The sequence below is a fragment of the Balaenoptera musculus genome, chromosome 3, assembly GCF_009873245.2.
Source record: "Balaenoptera musculus isolate JJ_BM4_2016_0621 chromosome 3, mBalMus1.pri.v3, whole genome shotgun sequence".
Lineage (NCBI taxonomy): Eukaryota > Metazoa > Chordata > Mammalia > Artiodactyla > Balaenopteridae > Balaenoptera > Balaenoptera musculus.
In genome coordinates this window covers 51,002,686-51,027,387 of record NC_045787.1, presented here as the reverse complement: position 1 = coordinate 51,027,387, position 24,702 = coordinate 51,002,686, and the positions used below count along the sequence as shown (strand labels likewise).

Here is a 24,702-nt window from a genome sequence, read left to right as displayed (position 1 = left end):
AAAAATTAAGTTAATGAGGTATTATTAAGGAAAACTTTCAGTATACACAGTCACCACTAAAGGAAACATTCTCACCAAACCTATTAACTCCCCAAGCCAATCTCTTGTATAAAATACATCAGAACAGATGGCAATTACTGGTTCACATCTCTGTTGTTTCCGCTCAGCGGAAAATTCATTGAGGAAAGAACCTTGCCTTAGCCCTTTCTATAGTCCAACCGTGTATCATGCACACTAATACAGGGCAGTTATTTCATAAATCTCTCCTGAATGAATAAATGAATTATATAATAATGAACAGCTACTATTTGTGCAACACCTGCTACATGTCATATATGATGTCAGCATACACATTAATAATTCAAAGTATGGCCATTGAGAACACAAAGGACTAAATTGCAGGCTGCATGCTGATTTTGACACATTATTAATCATCTCCAACTTAACTAAGCTAATAAAATTATACACTAGTTGTTAAAGGTGAATAAAGTCTGAAAGGGGTCAATGAGAAAGTTAAAAAATAAATCATACTCTGGTAAACTCTGATTAGAGAAGATTAAAACAAAAATTAGTATTTTTGCAATGGTTATGTTATTCAACCATTTTCACTAAAATGAAAGAGAAAACCAGAGTGACTGTTGGAATAGTGACACTGAGATTGAGAGGGGTAAGGGTGATAGAGTGCCACTGACTAAATGTCATGGACATAAGCTCTATGGTTTTAAAAAGATTAATGAAAAAATGATTTTAAATGAATGTGAAGATAGTTATAACAGTTTTGATGCATATTACTTTATATTCTTTTATGTATTAACAAGTGGCTTCTGGAATATAAAATACTTTTTGTTTCTATATGCTCTATTTTCATTTATGTCCTATTTGTCAGCTTATTTCATACAACAGGCTAATCCTCTCTCTGTAGGTCCCTAGATATCTTCTTAGAAATTAATATAAAAATCCCCATCAAGATACAAATAGAATGAAGCAAGGACCATAATAGTAATATAAACAATGAGCAACTCTTAGGGCCAAGCACAGTATCTAACATATAGTAGGTGACCAATACATTTCTCTTGCATGAATGAAAAGCAGAATGTTCTCAAGGGCATATTAAGTTCTGAGGCCCTCTGTCAAGTTGGTACTATGCAGCAAAACAGTCACAGAAAAAGAGAAATGGCAATATACAAGGGATTAAGAAAAGAAGACTAACCTAGAAAGGCTGTTACGTGGCTTGTACTCTTCGCAGTATTCATTTCAAGGACAAAGTCAGCATGTGTGCTATAGCCGAGCAGTTTGGCTACTTTGGCCCGCAGTGGGAGTAGCTGATGCAGAATTATGGTGTTTTCCTGGTAATAGACAACAATAATAAAAACCAAAATAAAGGTTAATAATTAACTGGATCCAAAGCACTAAAAAGAAGAGTTTCTACATTGCTTTCAGGTTGGTAAAACTGTCAAATATTTTTAGAACATCTCAACTTCTAGTAAGTTACTCCATTTCAGTGTTGCAGACTTTTTTCTGGATTCATGATCCAATTTTATTTCTGAAATAATTGACTTTTTAAGTCTCAGGAGATAGCTATGAAGGTCTTAACAAAATTTTAGGTACTGTTAAATTTGAGTAAAAACATATTCTTCTTTTTTTTTTTTTTTTTTTAATTAATTAATTATTTATTTTATTTTTGGCTGTGTTGGGTCTTCGTTTCTGTGCGAGGGCCCTCTCCAGTTGCGGCAAGCGGGGGCCACTCCTCATCGCGATGCGCGGGCCTCTCACCATCGCGGCCTCTCCGGTTGCGGAGCACAGGCTCCAGACGCGCAGGCTCAGCAATTGTGGCTCACGGGCCCAGCCGCTCCGCAGCATGTGGGATCCTCCCAGACCAGGGCTCGAGCCCGTGTCCCCTGCATTGGCAGGCAGACTCTCAACCACCGCGCCACCAGGGAAGCCCTTCTTCTTTTTTTTAACATCTTTATTGGAGTATAATTGCTTTACAATGGTATGTTAGTTTCTGCTTTATAACAAAGTGAATCAGCTATACATATACATATATCCCCATATCTCTTCCCTCTTGCATCTCCCTCCCTCCCACCCTCCCTATCCCACCCCTCTAGGTGGTCACAAAGCACCGAGCTGATCTCCCTGTGCTATGCAGCTGCTTCCCACTAGCTATCTATTTTACATTTGGTAGTGTATATACGTCCATGCCACTCTCTCACTTTGTCCCTGCTAACCTTTCCCCCTCCCCATGTCTTCAAGTCCGTTCTCTAGTAGGTCTGCGTCTTTATTCTCATCCTGCCCCTAAAAACATATTCTTAAGGACTATACTGATTCCACATTTAGTCTCGTCAATACTGCACCAAATATTGGTACTTAAAATTTTTCTTTTATTGTGGTAAAATATACATAATACAAAATTTACCACTTTAACTTTGTACCCATAAGTATGGCTATTTAAAAAAAAAGGAAGGACTTCCCTGGTGGCACAGTGGTTAAGAATCCGCCTGCCAGTGCAGGGGACACGGGTTCGAGCCCTAGTCTGGGAAGATCCCACGTGCCGCAGAGCAACTAAGCCCATGTGCCACAACTACTGAGCCTGTGCTCTAGAGCCCGCGAGCCACAACTACTGAGCCTGCATGCCTAGAGCCTGTGCTCCACAACAAGAGAAGCCACCGCAATGAGAAGCCCGCACACTGCAACAAAGAGTAGTCCCCGCTCGCCGCAAGTAGAGAAAAGCCCGCGCGCAGCAACGAAGACCCAACGTAGCCAAAAATAAATAAATAAATAAATATTTTAAAAAACAGAAAAAAGGGAAATAATAAACATTGGTGAGGATGTGGAAAATTTGGAACCTTTATATCTGATGAGAGTGTAAAATGGTACAGCTGCTGTAGAAAACAGTATTATGATTTCTCAAAAAATTAAACATAGAATTCCCATATGATCCAGAAATTCCACTCCTGGGTATACATCCCAAAGAAATGGAAGCAGAGACTCAAACAGGTATGTGTATACCCATGTTCACTGCAGCATTATTCATAATAGTCAAATGGTAGAAGCAACCTAAATGTCCATCAATGGATGAATGGATAAAGAAGATGTGATATATACATACAATGGAATATTATTCAGCCTTAAAAGGGAAAGAAATTTTGACACATGTGAAATTATGGATAAACCTAGAAGACATTATGCTAAGTGAAATAAGTCTGTCACCAAAGGACAACTACTGTATGGATTCTACTTACATGAGGTTCTTAGATGAGTAAAATTTACAGAGACAGAGAGTAGAATGATGTGTGCCAGGGGCTGGGGCTGGGGCTGGGGGGATGGGGAGTTAGTGTTTAATGGGTACAGAGCTTCAGTTGGGAAAGAAGAAAAAGCTCTGGGGATGTATGGTGGCGATGGCTGCACAACGATGTGCATATACTTAATGCCACAGAACTCTATGCTTAAAAATGTTTTAGGGATTTTGCTCAAATTATTACAAACATTTTATATATTTTATTTGTATTAAAATGCAAATAATGATTTTGCTTTATTGTTTTCTTAACAATAAAGGAAAAAATAACCTCCTAGAGAAAGTAAATAAATGTTGAGGTCAAAGAAAAACTACTATTAAATCATCAAATTATTTATAGACATGCTTCTAAGGAAGATCACACTCTGAGGTCAGACTACCAGGGTTCAAAATTTGGCTCCACCATTTACTAGTTGTCTAATTATTGGCAAGCCCCTTAATCTTCCTAAGCCTCAGTTTTCTCATCTGCAAGACGTAGATAATAAAAGTAGCTACATCATAGGGTGATCATGAAGATTAAGTGAGAATATAAGTAAAATGCATAGACAAACTCCTGGCACAAGAGCAAACACCATATAATTATGTTATTATTATTTTAAAATGAGAATGGAAACATGGATATGAGAAACACATAATACAATTCTCCAAGTTCTAAAGTTAACTAGTTTGAGTCTTTCAAACTAGTCTTGGCCCCCTTCTTCAGTTTCCCTAGACCTTCTCCCTAGACTGCCAATTTTTTCCTAATATCTATTCCCCCATTCTTCCTTTTAGTAACAGAATTCTCTGAGTTTTTGCTGGACACACGGTCACCTGACTACCTTTCCCAGCCTTTCTTAAAGCTAGCTGTGGCCATGTGATACACAATGGGACAACGGAATACGAATGAGGCGATAAGTGAAATTTTTGGGTCATCTCTTTATAGATGCTTGTCTCGCTAGCTGTGAACTGAAGATGAGAACAGTGACCTTGGAAGCCACATATTAAGGACAGCAGAGCTGTCTTCCAGCTCTGGACCCCTCACCTCTGTACTGTTAGTTGCAAGAGAAATAAACCTTAAAAAAAAGTGTAGTAAAACATACCTAACACAAAATATACCATTTTAGCCCATTTTTAAGTGTACAATTCAATGGCACCAATTACAATTTACACTGTTGTGCAACCATTACCACTGTTTCCAAGACTTTTCTAACACCCTAAACAGAAACTTGGTAACCATTAAGCAATAATTCCCCAGTCTCCTAGCCCCTGGTATCCACTAATCCTTTCTGAAGAAAAATAATTTTTAGCTTATTGAGTCACTGGGCTTTTGGTTGACTTTGCACATTTGTTTAACCTGTAGCCTAATACCCACAGAGACTAATAGTAGGAATAGGGTGCTGCTATAACCCAAATGAAAAGTGTACAGGAATGGAAGGTGAGGACACAGATGCTGTCAAGTGGGAAGCTGGTAATCCTCATGATATCATGGATAACATTTGTTAAAATTGTTACTCGCCATAACTAGGAAGGCAGGCCAGTCACCTACTGGGTCTTAGCTCTAGGGTAATTGCTTGGGAAAACTAATAATGTTGGTGTCTGTTTGTTGGTTTTTGTTGCTTTTGGAAAGATTACATGAGAGAGACCTCAAGTGAGGATTGGTCAGTTTGCAAAGATGGAGGGAAAAGAGTTCTGCTAAGAGAGGTTCTGCCTGTGGCCCCTGATGTGGGGCTTCAGGTGACTGGAAAAGGTAATTGCTCTGTTCTCCGGAGACCAGGAGAAAAGACTGCCACTCAGAGTTACTGAACTGTGAAGATTAGTGCGAGGGTGCTGCCTTCCTCCTCAAGCCTACTGTTTCAGGGGGCCCTGAAGCAGACTCCATTAAGTTGAAGAACAGCAGGAGGGACACCATACAGGAGCCCGTATATAAGGACAGATATGGTGGATTTGAGGGCTATGACCAAAAGCGGTATTTGGGTGTTGTTATTTTAACATGAATCTCATTGGAAGCAAACAGATAAGAAAGCTGTTAAGTTTTTGAGGGAATTTTATTACCAAAGATGTCATTAAGCCTGGCTTACAAAAGCAACCCTCAGGCTTCAAAACTGGCCTCAGCAGGAATCTATACCAGCAGCTGCCCAGGATATGGTCATGGAGGGTAACGGACAAGAAAGAATTCCCTGCAGGCAAAACCAGGGGCCATGGCATACAATTGTTAAAGGAATTCCTGCTAGAAAGGAGACCCAAGTAAGTCCAAAGGGCTATCCCAGGAACTTCACCAGAGCTCGGAATCCTCACAATTCCTGCCAAATTGTTTCTGAAAATTGGTATGGGCTTGCTTTGTTTCCCATTCTTTCCTTTTCCAAATGGGAGTCTTTAGTGTGGTTTTCTGTTCCTATTCTACCACTGGGTACGTGGTGGAGGTGAGCGGGCCAGACAAGTTTTCTAACCTTTCACATGCGGCCAGATCACGAGAAGGTATAACTGGGGAGGACTGTGTACCACTCACAGATCCTGGTCTTTGAGCTAAAGGCAGTAACTGGTTGGGATCTGACATACGGTGAATGGGTTCTATGTGGAGAAAAAAAGGGTGCTCAAGATTACTAGGATAGCCAGAAAGGCAGACTGTGGTGAAGCTGGCTAGTTGACTCTTAGAATTCATTTCTAATTCTTCCTTTTTTTCCTTTTAGTGATAGAATGCCCTCAGCTGAGCAAATGGCTATCAACTGAAGACTATATTTCCCAGCGTCCCCTGCAGCTAGATACAGTTATATGATGGAATTTGGGTCAGTGGGATGTGAATAGAGTTGATGGATGTCATTTCCAGGTCTTCTTCTTAAAGATGCTTGCTCTGTGTTTTATTTTCCCTCTTCCCAACAGGCTGGAAAATGGTGACAACTGCCTTAGAAGTCACTTGTTGAGGAGAGAGAGGTATCCCGCCAGCCCTGGACTGTTGACTTGGCAGAAGAATACAACTTTTAGTTTCTTTAATCCATTCTATTTGTATTAGAACAGCTTAGCCTATGGCCATACCAAGCAGGTTGCCAAAGAACAAGGAAAAAGGTGTCTTGTAAGTCTGAGGATTTAGGAGGCATAACCTTCACACAAATAGAAATTCACACAGAGGAATCAGCCTCTGGTTCAACATTGGTAAACAAAGCAAACCCTTTTCTTAAAATCTTCCATAAAAACAAAAGAAAGACAAACATCTATAGTACCTCTTTGCATCTTGTATTAAAAGCCATTTCCATCTTCCTTCTGGTTTCAGGGATACAACATTTCTTCATGACAGGAAAATAGTGTGGATATTTTAAGGTAATTTTATACTTGTCATCATCTGTCTTTTCCAAACTGTCAATGAAATCATCAGGAAGAGCACCTGCAAAAAAATCATTTTCTCGTACTTCAATTTTTCCACTCATTATTGGTTTATTTAGCATTGGCATGGTGCCTTTAAGAAGCTCTAGGAATTTTGTGGAGTAATTGAAATTCAAGTAAAATCATGACAATCCTTATAATATCGCTTTGACGTTATTGTAATGGGGGTGGCAGTTAGAGGACAGGTGGCCTGGGAGATGGTAATTCAAAATATGAACAGGCTTCAGTGCGCTTGTATAGATGGCGTTTTGATGAAGAACAGGCAAAATTAAGCCAAAAAAAATCCATCACAGAATAAGGAAAGACTAGTTTAAGTTACAATGTAGAGGACATTGTGAGGCAAAAAAAAATTCAAAGCACTGAAGGCTGTTAAACACTAGCATGAGTTACCAAGAAAGATTATGAAATTTCTTCTGGACTGTCTCTAGAAACAGTATACATTCTTATAGCCTAAAATCTAGACGTGGTTTGGTTGTGTTTTTTTGTAGAAGGGGTGGTGGGTTCTGTAGAAGGTACATTTTAAAAAGAATTCTTCTAACTTTGATTTGGCAAACTGTGAAGTGACATTATTTGCCTAAATTACAGATTTAATCTAAAAAACAACAAAACTTTACCAAGTTCAGCCTTGGAAAATTCAAGGAAGGTATCATCCTCATTGAGGTTTTTGTTAAAGTCAATACATAGTTCACTCATTCTTTTCTTCATTGCTTTAATTTCCTGAAACAAAGATACAAATGCAGGACCTTAGCAATAAAATGAAATTTTCATTTTTATTGCCATCAGTCAAGTAAGTTTCACTTTTATATGAAGACTGGGTTCTGTACCCAACTCTCAGGAAGTACTTTCTTAGAGATGTGCTTGATACCATAGTTTTCTGCAATCTTCTACATTGTGTCCATGAGTATTTGTATGTAATATGTACAAAAAAGCAATCCTGGTGATGTGTGAGAAATTAGGCGTAAATTTGTAAGAACTAAATACATTTAGGAGGTATAGTCAAAGCAGAGTCTGGCATATAGCACATACACAATAAGTAGCTTGCTGAGTGAATGAATGAATCTAGTAGCCTGTTAATAATTAACACTTCGAATCTTTCCAAATTCTAAATTTTAATTTAGTAAATCAGTATTGGGTACTGAAGTAAGCCAAGAGATAAGAACTGAGTGATTACTTCTATGGTTCCTTTGGAAAACAAGATATGTCTTAGTTTTATAGAGCGGTTGCAAATAAAGGCGATTTATGGGCCCTAACATTTACATAAAAAGTACTAGGTGGGAAAAAAAAAAGTATTAGCTGGGAGATCAAAGGAAGCAACAGAAAGAACACCACAAGAAACCACATGAGATAATTTATTAACCTGTCCCACTCTTCTAAAAGTGCTAGATAATAAAACTTACATAAACCGCACACTTTCTCAAAGTGTGCTTCTGACCAGAAGCATCAACATCACCTGGGAACTTGTTAGAAATGCTCTTTTTTTGTTTTAAAATAAATTTATTTATTTATTTATTTTTGGCTGCGTTGGATCTTTGTTGCTGCGTGAGGGCTTTCTCTAGTTGCAGCGAGCGGGGGCTATTCTTCATTGCAGGGCGCTGGCTTTTCATTGCGGTGGCTTCTCCTGTTGCGGAGCATGGGCTCTAGGCACGTGGGCTTCAGTAGTTGTGGCACACGGGCTCAGTAGTTGTGGCTCATGGGCTCCAGAGCGCAGGCTCAGTAGTTGTGGCGCACGGGCTTAGTTGCTCCGCAGCACGTGGGATCTTCCTGGACCAGGGCTCGAACCCGTGTCCCCTGCATTGGCAGGCTGATTCTTAACCACTGCACCACCCAAGTCCAGAAATGCCAATTTCGAGACCCATACCAAACCTGCTGAAACACAAACTCTCAGAGGTGGGGCCTTGTATAATCAGAGCTTTAACAAGCCCTCCAGGTAATTCGTATACACAATAAATTTGAGACTTAACACATACTGTGCAGTGTCATTTTTGGACACTCTGGTCGTGTCCCCAGCTCCCTTCCACTTCTCCCCAACTCTACAGCAGCCATGCAATTTAGGCGGGACAGGATCCTATCTGAAGTCCAGGGTGTGACCTCTACACCAGTCAGGTAATCCCATCATCACTGCAGCAGTGACTGGTTCAGGGAACCCAGGCCTGGCATTTCCCTGACTAAAGAAGGATTCAGGATTAGGCATGTGATCCCATCTGGGCCATTAAGACATGAGGGGAGGTCTAATGTGGGCTTCTCTATGTCCTTCTGGATGGTGGGGTTTTTATATTTGCAGCCATTTTAGTAATAAAAGGAAGCCAGCCTTTGGATAACTTAACACTGAAGGAGACAGAGTAGAGAAATAGAAAAATCAGGTGGCCAATGACACCACTGAGCATCTGACTCAAACTAACTCCTGAACCCCAACTGCCTCTGGATCTTCCGCTTATACAAGCAAATAAAACTCTTCTATTGTTTGGACTGTTTCAACAGGGTTGACTATTACAATGTTCATGAAGGCAAAGCGAGATCAGTCACACTTCTCCTGTAACTAGGATGAAGAAGATACAAGGTGTCTGAAGGGCATTTTGATGGAGGAAAGGTGCCCATATCTCAGTGGTGCCTTCACATGTATCTACCATGCTGACATCACTTGGTTTGAACTTCTTTCCAACTTGTTTCTAGTTCTACTGGCGAGAAGAATAACCTGGAAATAAATCATGGGTTATATATCCTGTCCAGAAGAATGAGTTAATTCTGCAGCTGAGTTTACTTCTGAAACTGAAAGATCTGAATGGTATTAGACAAAGGAGAAAGTCTGAAAAGCTAATCTCTCCGCCTTTAAGGAGCATATATTACTCACGGGGTATTCCATTCCAAAATGCTGGTTTGAAAACTCTCCATCATAGGGATTTTATTACCAGTGCCCTGTCTCTTTATGAACAAGGGAGTAAGAATACAAATCAACTATTAAGATCTGAACTAGCTACCAGAGAATGTACACTAGAGCAGGGAAAATAAGCCTGGCACACATGAAACAAATAAAACCTTGACAGGATTAAAGAACAATTAAGTTATCAGTTGTTTGTCAGTCATCATGAGGTTAATAGGAGTTGTGGAATTTAAAATCGTTGACTACTAAATACATTGTAAACTGATTTGTATTATGGGTTATTTCCCATATTACAAACATGTGTTTCCCTATTTCCTGTTTTTTGTTGTATTTTGTTTTATCTATTCTTTTGTTTTCTAATAAGAAAAGGAAACAAACTCACATTTTGTACTTGTTCTGGAAGATGGAGCCCGTTCCTTTTTCCCATTTTCACTGATTTTTCCAAGTATCGTCTGGCTTCAGGCTTTATCTTTCCCAGATCACACGTTTCCTGAAATTAAAGAATGTGACAACCTCTTTGATTTCTGTTACAATGGTGCATGGGTAAATTATAAACTATGAGGCCAACAGCAAAATTTATTCATCATCTCTGGTGGGCTATGAAGTACATAGGTGATTATGAGACAGGTCTTTTTGAAAACCTATGTTCTTTTATGCTTCAGTGAGCTTCTGCTTATTTAAAACTGAAAAATTAAATAAATAAAAAGCTAACCAGAATTTCCTTGCCTTGCATCAGAATCAAGCGTGCCTGTACCACTTGAAAATGCGATAATAGGGAACATTTGCATAATCTCATAAAACATTCTTTATGACTGAGTAGTCTTTTTCACAAAACATATTTCTTATCACAAATCATCTGTATTTAATTTTCTATCATTTGCTAACCTGGTTCCACTTGAGAGGCAAAAATAGAAATAATGGGCAAATTCTCCAAAAATGGAGAGTAGGACTCTTTTGCCAACATACCAAACAAGGACAGCTGGATAGAACCCCAGCAAAAGGCTTCCAACACTTCAAAAATGCCTTACTGTCATTTGGTAAGAGAGATCAAGGGACCACATCAAGCTGCATGTGGGCAAGTATCTGGGGAAAATGAGTTAGCACTGCACAAAGAGGAGGAGAGCTGGACGGTACATTTGAACCTACATGCAGCAAAGCAAACAACACTCACTCAAAAGGACAGAGGACCCTGAAGGAGAGTGGAAAATTCCCCCGGCCACAGCAAGATAGTAAACACACCAGATGTTTCTTCAAAACACGTGGCAGAATATACATGGCACATCTGGGTGGCTGGTTAGTTTGTGGTCCCTGGGAGGAAAGGGGCTCCAGACAGATTCAACAGGTGCAAAGGATGCAGTGTGGTTGAGAGCCAACGAGGGACTTCTGTCTCTAGAGCCTTAGAGCCCTCCCAGCCTCAGAGACCTACTCTGGTTACACTCTCTCCGTGAAAGACTTGTGCTGTTCACCCCAAGCTTTATATTTTCCCACCTAATCAGATCTTTAAAAGGACTGTGCTTAGCTTTAGAGTCTGCATTTTAGACTGCTGGTAAAAGGCTCTTGCTGCAATAGGTCTCATAATTTTTTTTTTTTTTTAAATCTATTCTTTTTTTTTTTATAGCTACTTTATTTATTTATTTATTATTTATTTATTTATTATTTTTGGCTGTGTTGGGTCTTCGGTTCGTGCGAGGGCTTTCTCTAGTTACGGCAAGCGGGGGCCACTCTTCATCGCGGTGCGGGGACCGCTCTTCATCGCGGTGCGCGGGCCTTTCACTATCGCGGCCCCTCCCGTTGCGGGGCACAGGCTCCAGACGCGCAGGCTCAGTAGTTGTGGCTCACGGGCCCAGCTGCTCCGTGGCATGTGGGATCTTCCCAGACCAGGGCTCGAACCCGTGTCCCCTGCATTAGCAGGCAGATTCTCAACCACTGCGCCACCAGGGAAGCCCTCTCATAATTTTTTATATTTTGTTGCAGCAGGTAAACAGAGTTGTATTTTAACTGAGGGTCCTACTTAATACAACAATCTGTATCTCACTTTACCTGCCAATAAATAATTTTGTGTCATAGTACTAAAGCACTTGTTATGCATACATTACTCACAGTTTCCTCTGAGTTTATTCTCAGTGGGGGCAGAGAACTGTTAGACCCCTTTTTCCATAATAACCCCTTCTGTGTCCTTGGAGAATTTCTGAGCACACTGGCATGAGTGGAGTGGGAACCCTCCCTAGCTGGTATTGGCACATACTGGGATCCTGGCAGCAGGTGCCTGCAATGGCAAGAAACCCAGAATGGCTAGGGAGATAGCTGGGCTGTGGGTTGATTCCCTCAGAGACGGCCAGCAGTTCAAATCACAGTGTTCATATGGATGTGATTAACGTGGGTTGACTGAGGCTGGCTTTAACAGCACCAGGAAGTCTGTACTGAGATATGGGGCATGGCAACAGGAGTCCCTAGACAGGATGATACTACAAGTTGTAAGATTGGGGAGAATCTAGGCAGTAGCTATATGCAGTGGAAGAGAGGAAAAAAAAATCCCTGGTGAGCAGGGCCCGGCAAGGGCTGGGTACGCTGTGAGGACCCAAGTGATCAGGTTGAGGTCCAGAGCAGAGGACCTTCCCACCTGGGCAGTGGGCCAAGGCAGAAGCAAGGCACACAGCTGGACAGCAGCGTGGGTTTTTGGGTTCCTGGCATTCACCTGGTCACATGTGGCCCTGAGCTTAGGACAGAGGCTCGTCATAAGCCTCACCAGCTGATGTAAGCAGAATTCTTACTCTACTCCAATGCTTGATCAGGATGGGCTCTCATACTCAGTGGACTTGCCATATCTGGGAGTAGCAGGGCTGCTACTTCAGAAAGCCTGAAAGTGTACTCGGCACAGTAAACTCAAAACTCCTGGTCTAAATTAGGTAAAACTACCTATCTCCCCAAATAGGTAATCCAAGTGTAAACAGGTAGAAGGATGTTCTGAGAAAAATCAGCTCTGAATTAGGTCTAATTAAATATGAACAAATTACCTGTACTGAAATATTCGACTTACCAGAAAAATGACACATAGCAAAAATCTGATTCAATTATATCCAGATACCCTTTGCCAGTCAGACTCTGAGGTCTTGGGAAATCTCCGGAGGGCTCTGGTAGGAGTAAAGCATGTCTAAAATGTGCTTCTAAAGCACATTCCTCTCCCAAAGCTGATCATAATAATATTCTCCCTTATAATCTCCAGGCAAGGTCAGAATTACTGCCCAAGGATTTTCTAAGTGGGAATCAGCCAACACTTCTAGACTGCTCTGCCGCAGTTGCATCTTCCTTCCTGAAAAAGAATTTAATCCCCTTGAATCTGAACCAGGTCTCACGCCTCTTTGGGGGAGTAGGGAGCTAAAGTTCTCTGAAGTAATTTTCAAATTTATATAATCTGACAGCAGGGGATCTTATTTTAAACTCTGTGGTGACAAGATTTAGTTTTCCCCATCTTCCTCCTGTAACTAAGAACTTTTATATAAAAGTGTGAGCGCATACACACACACATTTTTACGTGTATGCTTATATACTAATTTCACAGACAAGAAAATTGAAGAGTAAATGATTCTCCAATATCACACAGCTGTTTAGTGGTAAAAATGGGGGTAGAAATAAATTCTTTTATATTTGCAGTGTCTCTCCCTTTTTTTCTGTTTTTTTTGTTTTGTTTTGTTTTTTCAATCACATTTGCTGTCAGGTTTCTTTCTTTCTTTTTTTTTTTTTTTTTTTTTTTTTGCTGTCAGGTTTCTATCCTACTACTGTGAAGAGGATGCTCTTAGGCAGCTGCCTGCACTCTGGACAGGAGGGCTGCAGAAAGGCCTCTTGCTGACTCCGAACTCAATACCCTATCATGAGTCTCTGCTTTTGAGTGGGCCACAGGCAGAGTGAGGACACGGAGAGGGAACCGCACTGCATGAAGACACATTTTAACTGAGACTAGCTCTGTTCCATTCAACAACCATTTACTGAGCTCCAATTTACATCAGGCACTAGGAAAACAAAGATGAATATCCTTGAGGCTCTTTTAAGTCACATGAAGGGAAAAAAAGATATATCAGCAAATAATGTTAATATCATGTAGTGAGTGAAAAGAGAGTAAGTATTGTATTTGAGAAGCACAAAAGAGGGACAACTGGCTAACAGGGAAACTAGGCAGGTAGTTGATACTTATATTGGATCCCTCGGCTTTTAAGAGCCTGACAAAGGTACAAGGTTCAGTAGTATTATGACCAATGACTAGACTTATGCATTTCAAAATCAAGAAGGCATGGTAAGTAGAGGGAATTACCACTGCTATGTTGAATTTTGGACAGAGCTTTTCCTCTTCAAAAAAAATTTCTTTTTTCTCTCTCTTTTTTTTTTTTTAAACCGTAGTTTTAGGGCACTGATTCTTCCACAGCTGGTAGATCACATAATGCTTAAAAGCATCTATACTTAATTCTGTGACCTATTCATTTACAATGTAACATTAAAACTTTTCTGTTTAAATTACTAATTGGCTAAGATGAGCTGGCAAAGACCAAATTCCACAGCTCTGAAAAAAATATAAATAATATTACAATAGATAATTGTATTTCTCAATTTAGCTTGTATAATTCACTCAATTTCACTAAAGAATCCCTTTCCTGTACTTACTACTCAGTAGGCCACTGGAATAAAATATTACAGGCCTGGATTGTTTCAACATGGAAACACTGTACATTTTTTCTCACCAATGTGGCTTTTTTGATCTTTGCAGGCTTTTTAGCCAATGATCGAGAAGCCTTTGTCAGCACAGGGAAACACCAAGACTTCAGTCCATACTACTGGCTTTTGATACCTGGACATTTTTTAGCTAAAGGGATGAGGACATCCTTGTTTTTCACTTCTTTTTTTTCTTCTAGAAAATTAAGAATCAATTTTAGAATTAAGGATACATTAAATGTTATATTTTTATGTAATATTTGAAATCTACAAATGACTATAACTACATATATATGTTTTAAAGACAAATTAAATCCACCCTTAAACTTATAAAATACAATATTAAAACACTGTTGCCTTTATCTATGTAACAGGTAACCACTCTCTTGAATTTTGTGTTACACATTTTCTTCCAGCATTACCACTTACGTATACATTGTTTAGTTTTGCTCCTTTTTGGCCTTTTTATTATTTTTTTATTTATACTTTTTTTAGTACAAACCTTTTATTTTTAAATGATATCATGTTGTATGCAGTGCTCTGCAATTTCTTTTTTTCTTTCTTTGTTCCTAAGATTCAGCCATGCTGTTGCATGTTGCTGTAGTTTATTTCCTTCACTGCTATAAAACATCCCATTGTACATCTACTACAATTTATTGCTTTTATTGCTCCATTTTCCTGTTGATGGAAATCTGAGTTGTTTTAGTGTTTTGCTATTATAGATAATGTTACGAATACATGTCCCATGTCACTGTGCACAAATGCAAACCTATTTCTAGGTAAATGCTGAGGTGGGGGTGGGGAGGGTATGCTAAGTTATGGAGAATGTAAGATCCAACTTCATAATATTAGATTTTTCTCCGAATTAGTTATTACTATTATTTAAAAAATCATTTTACACCTTTACTAGCAGTGCACAAATATTCCCAATGACTCACATCCAGACAGATACTTGGCATTGTCAGACTTGTTCATTTTTGCCAATCTGGTGAGTGAAAAATGGTATCTTATTGCAGTCTTTATTTGAACTTCCCTGACTTAATGAGGTTAAACATCTTTTCATATGTTTAATTGCCATTTGTGCTTCATCTGAAATACCTTTCATGTCATCTGCCCATTTTTCTATTGGGATGTTTGTCTTTTTTACTGATTACAGTAGCTCTTTATATATCCTAGGTACTAATGCTTTGCTAGTGTCATATTTTGTAAATTTCTTTTTTTAGTATTTGAGTATTTTTTTTTGTATTAGTGTCTTTTCACTTTATTAATAAAAGTGCTTTATTTTAATGTAGTCATGTTTATCAGCCTTATATTTTATAGTTAGCACTTTTGGTGTCTTGTTTAAGAAATACTTCCCTGATCAGATGTCATAAAGGTATATTTCTATATAAACTTCCAGAAGCTTTAAAGTTTAACTTTTTAAGACTTTAATCCATTAGGGATTGTTTATCATTTAGTTGTGAAGAGCAATCCAGTATTTTTTCCCCCACATGGATAACCCAGGTCCTTGCATCAATTACTGAAGGCCTATTTTTTGGATCTGTCACCATTTCTCACTCTAGTTTGAAGAACATTTACTAAGTGTTTACTGTACTTTGTACCAGGCACTCTGCCAGAGATGCAAAATAGAATCAAATGTGACACCTCCCTCCCTTGAGGGTTTTAATGTAAAGTCTACATGATTTCTGGCAAGCATTTACCAGCCACTTCTATGGCTCCTGGAAAGTTACCATTTCTGAGCCTCAGTTTCTCTACTAATAAAAAGGGATACTTCACAAGATTGGTATAAAAGTTAAATTAGATAACTATATTGCTATACAAATGTAAAGTAGTATTACTAGCCACACTTGGGAAGGAGGTAGGAAGACTATAGCACACTGGTTAGTCTCATGCTCTACTATGATTTCATCTATCCATTTAGTCAACAAATTGCTTATTTTAAAGGTTTTGAAACATGACTGCAAATCAGATGATACTTCCTAGACTGTGATGTGGTGGCCCTTGAATCCGGGTAGATCGTAGCGACTAGCCCATCAGTATGGTATTGCAGAAGTGATGCTACATGACTTCTGAGACAGGTCATAAAATGCAATGCAGCTTCTGTGTAGTTTATTGTAACATCCGCGTTGAAGCCCTCTGTCTCCATGAAAGAAGTCCTACCACCCTGACGCTGTCATGCTGTGAGGAAGTCCAAATTAGCCTACATAAAGACACTACATGGAGGTGCCCTAGGGGGACACGAAGACAGAGATACCTGGTTAGCCTCTACATGCTCCAGCTCCAGCCACCACTGCCTGAAACCACATGCAAGACCCCAAGCCAGAGCTGCCCAACTAATACCTTCCTGAATTCCTGATCCACAGCAACTATGAGAGAAGATAAAATGATTGTTGCTATGTTCAGCCACTAAGTTTTAGAGTTACATACTGTACATCAACAGATAACTAGGATGCTTACTGAGCACAGATTTTGCCATAAAGAACTGTGAAAAGTAATTTCACATTTCTATTCATCAATATTAAGTGAAAAATAACATAAGAGCTAAAATAACATTTTATATCTAATTAAGATAATACATTTGATTATTGCCTACATTGGCGGCATCTTGAGACCTCAATATTATTCAGAGCACCCTCATTTTAGGAGAGCATGCCTGAACTTGATGACTCTACATAAATTTAAAATCCTATTACCCAGCCTAAGGAAGGCTTCATGTATTACATCATGGTAGCCCTATTTTATTTACGGTGTTACAGGAAAAATTAAATACAAGATTTAGATATATCTAACTTTGTCCTTTAGGTAAGAATGGGATGAGATTTACCATCTATTAAAGTGTCCAACTCTAGCAGAAAACTGATTCTGATAGTTCTAGATTTTTAAAAATACTGACTAAAAAAATGTAACTATTTGTCAAGGAAGGTATTTAAATTCACCAAATAAGCTCCAATTCATAAACAAACACAATAGTTATTTTTAAAATTATTCTGATGTAGCCTTAACATTCTAAATGCCCCTGAAATTGTTCTACACAAATAATCCACATGTATGAGAATAAACCCCTGTGGAAAGAGGAAAAATATGGAACTAATCTGAAACTATTATAAATAATATAAATAAAACACTGAAGTGAACCAGCTCAAGTAAATGAACAAATCTGTAAATTGCACCTTGGTGTTATGAGGTCACTTACAGTGTGCTAGGCTGCTGTCTCGTCTACTACGCAGGCAGCAATTTGTTCCCAAATTTAGTGGGATCAGAGGCCAATATATACAAAATTTAAAAGTATAACAAAGAACTCTAAAGCGACAAACCTCCCATATCTTGATAACATTTGTAAGAATCAGAAACAGTGGAAAAGTAACAAAAACATTAGACTCAATAACATTAAGATTGCAATACCTTTTTGAGGCTAGAAAATCCCAAATGAGAACTTAGAAGTCAGGATGAAAAAAGAATTAATCAAAGGAAATTAGAAATGTGGGGGAAAAGCTCTATAGTACATATATAATATCCAGATAGAAAAGAAATAGATTATTTTGGGATGAAATAAAAATAGGAGACTATAAGGGCCATGATTTGAATTGTACAGAATAACAACTGAAGCTAAAAGTTGAAAAGAGAACAATTTAACTAGCAAAAAATAGTCATAGTTATTTTAATTTATGTTATTTTTATAGTGCCAAAGATGAACAATTATGAACCATCATAGATGAACATAAATTAAGGGTGAAAAATGTTTGTCTGACATGAGAAAATAGGCAGCATGTACGTCTTACATGTCTAAATAAATAAATTCTGGATTACATATTCTACAGTGAGTTACAAATAAAACATTTGAAATAAAACTGCTTTTTATTTCAATCCCTGTCATAACTTGCTAAAAAGAACACAAATTTTGACATTTTGCATATACAACGTGCAAAATTAAACAAAAATGCCTAGGATTGTAAAACACTGGTTGTTTTCCAAACAAATTGCTGAGTGCCATGAAAATAAAAATTCAAAGCAAAGACATGATGAAAATGCTAGGAAGCAAACCACCATCGTTGATGAAAAGACCCGAAATACTCAAGGCAGACCCACTTAGAGCTTTCTTAATACATAATTTCTGTGAGTCCTGAAAAATGTAAGGATGACAGATAGGAATGTCTCTGGCATACAGCATCAACAGTATGTCATCCGTATTATGGCCCAAACCACATGATATTTATAGATAACTCAACTCCATTTGCTTCTAGTTGATCTGATCTAATATAAACCTTGCAAAATTTTGAAAATTCAAAGAGGTTTTTACATCAAACCATTAAGTTCATGATGGCTAAAAAGCCTTAGATTTATGGATGCACACTCTTTTATACTTGGTCTTAAAAATTTTAAGTGAATGTAATTAGTAACTTAACATAAACCTAAGTGATATAACACTATGTTGTGCCCACTATCATAATAATTAGAAACAAAATCTAGGAACATTCAAATACTTTTTATCATTGGTCAAAGGTTTTTACTTCTTTATTGTCAGTTTTTTTTTTCCTTTTAAAGGGAATTATAAGACCATTTACCTTTAAATGAACAATTCTCAGAAAGATATCTTCTCTCATGCTCATCTCGATATCAAAACGAGAAAGTCTTTTGTCTGCTTCTGTACTTGCTGCTCGTACTTCTTTGTCAGAGGAGACGTGCTGGGGAAAGTCTAGCATGGTTCGTTCCACTGTTAACAGAGGAAAAAACCAAAAGGACTCATTAAGTCAGTATGAAGAAAAATACCTCATACCTAGATGAACGATTATCCGAATATAAGTTTTTCATTACATACTTTCCATAAAGGCTCCTAGGGCTATCAAGGAACAGCATCTAACACAGGACTTGGCTATTCCTGGGGCATTGTTAGGAACAATAAGGGTGTACACTGAGTACTTACCAAAGGATGTTTAGTGTGCAATTTATTAACTGGGAATGTAGAAAAAAAAAAGATGTAGTCCTTTCTAAAAAAATTTTTATTGGAGTATAGTTGATTTACAATGTTGTGTTAGTTTCAGTTGTACAGCAAAGTGAATCAGTTACACATGTACATATATCCACTCTTTTTTAGCTTCTTTTCCCATACAGGCCATTACAGAGTATTGAGTAGCGTTCCCTGTGCTATACAGTAGGCTCTTATTAGTTATCTATTTTATATATAGTAGGGTGTATATGTCAATCCCAATCTCCCAATTTAAAAGATGTAGTTCTTGGGGACTTCCCTGGTGGTCCAGTGGTTGAGACTCTGTGCTTCTATGGCTGGGGGTATGGGTTCGATCCCCGGTCGGGGAACTAAGATCCTGAATGCTGAGCGGTGTGGCCAAAAATAAAGAAAAGAAAAGAAAAGATGTATTGATAGTTCTTATACTGAGGCATTTTATAGTCTGGGAGTCGGGGGTAGGGAACAGTACATGAAAAGATAACAATACAGGACAGAGCAGCTTAGCTGTCAAATGAATGGGACAGAAACTCAAAGGCTGCAATACCGAGGGCTGGGGCATTATGCCATGCCTTGTGGAGAAGGCTGGATCTTAGAGGATGGGCGGGGTGAGAGGAAGAGCTCAGTAGGGGACTGGAGAAGTAGAGACTGAAAGCATGGGAACCGGCAAACAAACAGGATGTTTAAGAAACAAGCAGGCCAATTTAGTGGGATGGGGCTTGTTTAGAAAAGAAGTTCTTAACCTTCATGACAGACTCCTTAGAAAATCTAATCCAAGTCATGGACCCTCCCCCAAATGCAAACATTCATACAAATATAAAAAGCTGCATAGAATTTCAGAATTCTCAGAAATTTCAGTGGACATATTCAGTAAGCAGCTGAATACTGGGGCTATTCTTGTTAAATGATGGTAGTAATGTCATCTGCTCTTATTTTCACATATCAAAGTTGGTTGTTGGGTTTTTCAAACATTTGCATTTTGACTTTAATTAGGCAAAAATCTGATGTCAGTGAAATAATCCATACTACAGCAAAAAAAAAAAAAATCAGTATGGTTTATAACCATAGTTGTGGTTATGCTGTGACAATGAATACATTTTAATTTTACTATCTTTAGCACTTTGAAGGTATTATAAATAGGTAACATTTAAACATGTGATATATGGTAGACAGTAAAGCTATCCTTCACATACCACGGAATTGTCCAGTTAAACAAGCTACCTTATGCATATCAGTCCCCTTAAAACACTGTCACAAAGAAAGCTGTAAAAAAATTGCCACAAATCAATAAATTCATAGTGTCTGTTTTTAAAAAATCAAATTAGATAATTATTATTTTAGGATTTAATATATCATTTTTGTCCCTTGATTAAAGAAAGAATAGAATGCAAGATTTAACATTTAATACATACAGCACTTGTTTAAGTGAGTTAACTAGATAGTCACAATTTCTGTTTACTTTTAAAAATTAGCTCAAAAAGATATTAAGAAGGAATCAAAATTGCTCAAGAACTTAAATGAGCAGAACAAAATGCAGGAGTCTAAAACTGGAAACATATTCTTAAACAAACAATAATATTGAAAACCATTTCCTTCCTTACTTTGCCACAAAGACCTGGAACCAGACTTATGTTCTCACTGCCAAACTATAAACAATGCTGATGCCCGGTACCTGACACTGGACAAATGGGGTTTTAACAGCTACTGCAGGAGGCTGAGAACATACACAGATAAGAGAAAGTTAGTCTTTAAAAATCTATTCCGAAACTCAAACATTTTTATGATTAACCCATAAAGATAAATTTACAGGAGAGGAAGAAAAAATATCACAAAACTAAAGGTATATTTAAAAGATGTATGATTGGGAGAAAAAGCAGAATTTAAGATAATTCTGTTTTAAAGATTTTTTCTCCACCTTTTTTTACATTTGCTAAATGCATAAGCTACTAGGCTGGCACACCGTCTTAGTCATAAGTGACTGAAGAAGTGAGTATGTGAACCAAGGACAAACCACGTATAGGGTGGGATGCACACGAAATTGCCTGCTGGGAAAGCTCTGCTGAATGGGGACCTCCTCCATTCCTTTGACTTTAACTACAAGACCAACCAGACTTTTTTTACTAAAGAGTTTAAGCTCAAGGCTTGTAGCAAGATTTAGTGGCTATTAATGAGTGAAGCAGTTGGTAGTAAGAGGCAGAAACTGAAACAGAAATGCAGAGGGAAGAGAAAGTAGCCAAGTCCCTATTACGGTGGGACATAGGGTAGGGAACTCTTGGTGGGGAAAAAGAGATGACTAGGTCACTAGGGCCGTGCAGGATTTTGGACAAGCTTCCAAATTCCAGAATCCATACAAATGCTTATGATAATTCAGTTCTACAGATAACCTATGTTCTTATGATGCCTGGCTACACAGCCAAGGTTGTTTAGCCATAATTATCCTACAAAATATACCCAATTCTTTGAGAAAACGGGCATGAATCTGCATTCTTTATAACTCAAAGGGTTTAATACTTATATTATTAAAATAATATATTTTAAGTGTAGGAAATATGGAAAATAGAGAAAAGCATGAAGAGTAAATGAAAAATCAACTATAAACCTGAAAAAAAAAACGAATGGCTGCTTCCAAATAACACACTGTTCCTTGAGAAAGATCACTTAAAGTATCAAATTTATCTCAGCTCAATTGTTCTGAAAGTCTCCTTTGGATCATTTATTTTTGTGATCATTGTTTTAATCCATATACTGGCATTTAGACAGGTGGGACAGATGGACAATATCTTAAAAAAAATACAAATGTATAAAAATGCACCCATTATATCCCTACTGAAATATTAATGATAAAGAAAATAAATTGAATGTGTTCATTTTTATAATAACTTTAAAGAATTCATGTTTAACTAAAAGTGATCTATAAATCACAATAAAACTATAAACCTAGTACCAAAAATATTGGCCATTTTTAAAATTTGTTTTCTTTCTTTGTCCTTTTAATGTTATTAAATACTTCTCCTAAACATATTTTAATGGCTACATAATGTTACAGAGGGTGAATGTACCATAATTTATTTAGCTATTCTACTTGTTGACACTTAGGGGTTGTTTCCAAGCTTTTGCTGTGATAGAGTACCTGTTTATACATAAGTTTATACATGATTTTTCCTATATCTGATTATTTCCTTAGATTATGCCTAGATGTGGAATTAATTACGGGGCTAGGGTATGAACTTCTTAAAAGTTTTGATATACATTGCTCTCCAGAAAGCAGTTGTAATGAGAGTGTACATTTTACAGCACCTCTGCCACATAATAAAATTTTTTAACTCAGGTAATATAAATAATTCTAAGCAAATATGAATCATTAATCATTTAAGCAATTACAAATCATTATGTAAAAATCAATGTCTTGTAAAATTGGAAAATGAATTGCCAAGACAGGAAGCATAAAATGGTTTATGATGCCCACAAAATGCAATATTGATGTGCTTTTGCATCCTACCCACCTATATACTTCACTTCTACATCTGCCAGTGCCTGCAAACAGTTCTTGTAAGTTACTTCCTCAATGTCAAGCATTGCAATAGCATCGTACACCTGTTTGGTCTGTGCAACAAGCTCCTCAGTTCTTGTTTTAATTTGCTCTGGTGAAAGATCCCATCTTAAAACATTTCTGCCAGTTGCAGTATAGGAAGACATTGCCTGAAGAGGAGACATCACTTCTTTTCCTAAAGTCATTCTGAATAAAATCCTGGAACCACCAATTCTACAAAGAATCAGAAAAAAGATAAAAATTAGGCATTTTGTTGGTCCAAAGTCAACACACAAATGTGTATTATCTAATTAAATTTTAAAGTAAAAAGAACTTTTTACTAAAATTGAGCAAATTTCTTTCAGGTGAATACATATGCACAAAACTAAATGCTCTTTACTTTCTTGTTTTCTTGAATAGTTACAGAGTTAATGGAATTTGGACTTTCCAAACACTGAATTGCTTACGTAATTAAATCATACAGAGAAATAAAGTTAGGTGTCAAAGACATAATAATTGTCCTTTATAAATTAAACCAGTAATCTTTCTTACTTAAACATTTTTCCTGTGCTAATATCCACCTACGATGTATGCAGAATCAATATTTTGATATTCAGCATGGAAACATTTTCAAAATTCTTTCTATATTGAACAACAATTTAAAAAATGTTTTACCAAAATTTCATGAAAATCAACTATGGCAATTTGAATTTAAGACTTAAAAAATAAAATCTGGTATAGCTATGGCATTATCCTGAAAGATAAAGGAATGATACCAACCCTTTATCCACTTAAAACACTGAAACTAAAAACTGATGCCATGTGTGTGTATATATATCTATAATATATAATTCTAGAACTTATAAATAAAAATATTATAATTAATAGCTAACATTTATTGTGTTTAGGCACTGTATTAATTACTTTCCATTTATTAACTCAGTCCCTACAACAATGCTGAGACAGATACTGTGGTTATTTCCATTTAGCCAAAGAAGTAACTAAAACACAGAGAAGTTAAGTAACTTGCCCAAGGTCACACAGCTGGCTACATGGTGGGAACTAGGATTAAAAACCAGGTAGTACAGATCCAGAACCCACTCTCTTAACCACAATACTAAACTTAATTCCTATTATCTTACAAGACCCCAAAACAACCATAGGCAGGACAATATTCTCTTTTAACAGATGATGCAGTTGAGACTCAGAGAGGCCAAGTGACTTGTTTAATGTCATTTGTTCAACAAATATTTATGAGCATGCACTGTGTCTGGTCATTGTGACAGGCACGAAGGATAAAAAGGCAAATTGACTGGGACCCTGCTATTTATATTGTGGAGAAGACTAATTGATAAACGGGCAATTGAACTGCATTGAGATGAGTGCCATGATAGGGTAAACAGGGAGAACTCTGAAAGAGAAGAGGAGCTTTTCTAGAAAGATTTTCTAGAAGGAACAGTGAGCAAGCCAAGATCTGAACAATGTGCAGAAATTATCCAAAGGTCAAAGGTTGTAAGGAAAGAAAAATCTGAAAAAGTTAAGTAGGGACTAGAGAATGAAGAGCCTTGGGAATCATCTGAGTTCAAACCTACTCTGAAGACAATGACAGAGCCACTGAAGGGTTTTAATCAGGTGAGAGATGAGCAAAGACATGCATTTTAAAGAAATCACTCAAATTATAGTGAGTTGAAATGTTTAGAAGAGAGATCATTCCCAGAGAGAAGCTATAATGGTTAACTGGGGCATAATATTACGGTATACCTAACTAGGAAATAGGGGGAATTGGAGTGATTTAGTAGATATTCACTAAGAAGAATCAATATGACTTGGTAATGAATGGATGTCAAGAGGAGGTGAGATACTCAAGGATGACGTCCAGGCTTCTGTCTTGGAATTGGAGGGATGCACAGAGGCTCTGTCGCTAAAACAGGGGACTCAGATGAAGGAGGCGGCTCTCTGGTGGGACAAAGGGAAATTCAGTTTTG

General features: G+C 37.6%; 1 protein-coding gene across 2 annotated transcripts in view; it reads right to left on the bottom strand.

Moving 5' to 3' along the window:
* Positions 1 to 24,702, bottom strand: part of NLN (neurolysin) — a 97,693-nt gene that overhangs the window by 32,965 nt on the left and 40,026 nt on the right. The window contains exons 2-7 of one of the 2 annotated variants that reach the window (XM_036848842.1): positions 22,692 to 22,951; positions 18,791 to 18,939; positions 9,910 to 10,017; positions 7,264 to 7,366; positions 6,490 to 6,650; positions 1,211 to 1,346 (exon numbers count right to left, since the gene is read on the bottom strand). In XM_036848842.1, coding sequence (XP_036704737.1) covers positions 1,211 to 1,346; positions 6,490 to 6,650; positions 7,264 to 7,366; positions 9,910 to 10,017; positions 18,791 to 18,939; positions 22,692 to 22,951 — 917 coding nt within the window. The remainder of the gene's footprint in view (positions 1 to 1,210; positions 1,347 to 6,489; positions 6,651 to 7,263; positions 7,367 to 9,909; positions 10,018 to 18,790; positions 18,940 to 22,691; positions 22,952 to 24,702) is intronic. The other variant, XM_036848843.1, reaches the window with a different exon arrangement.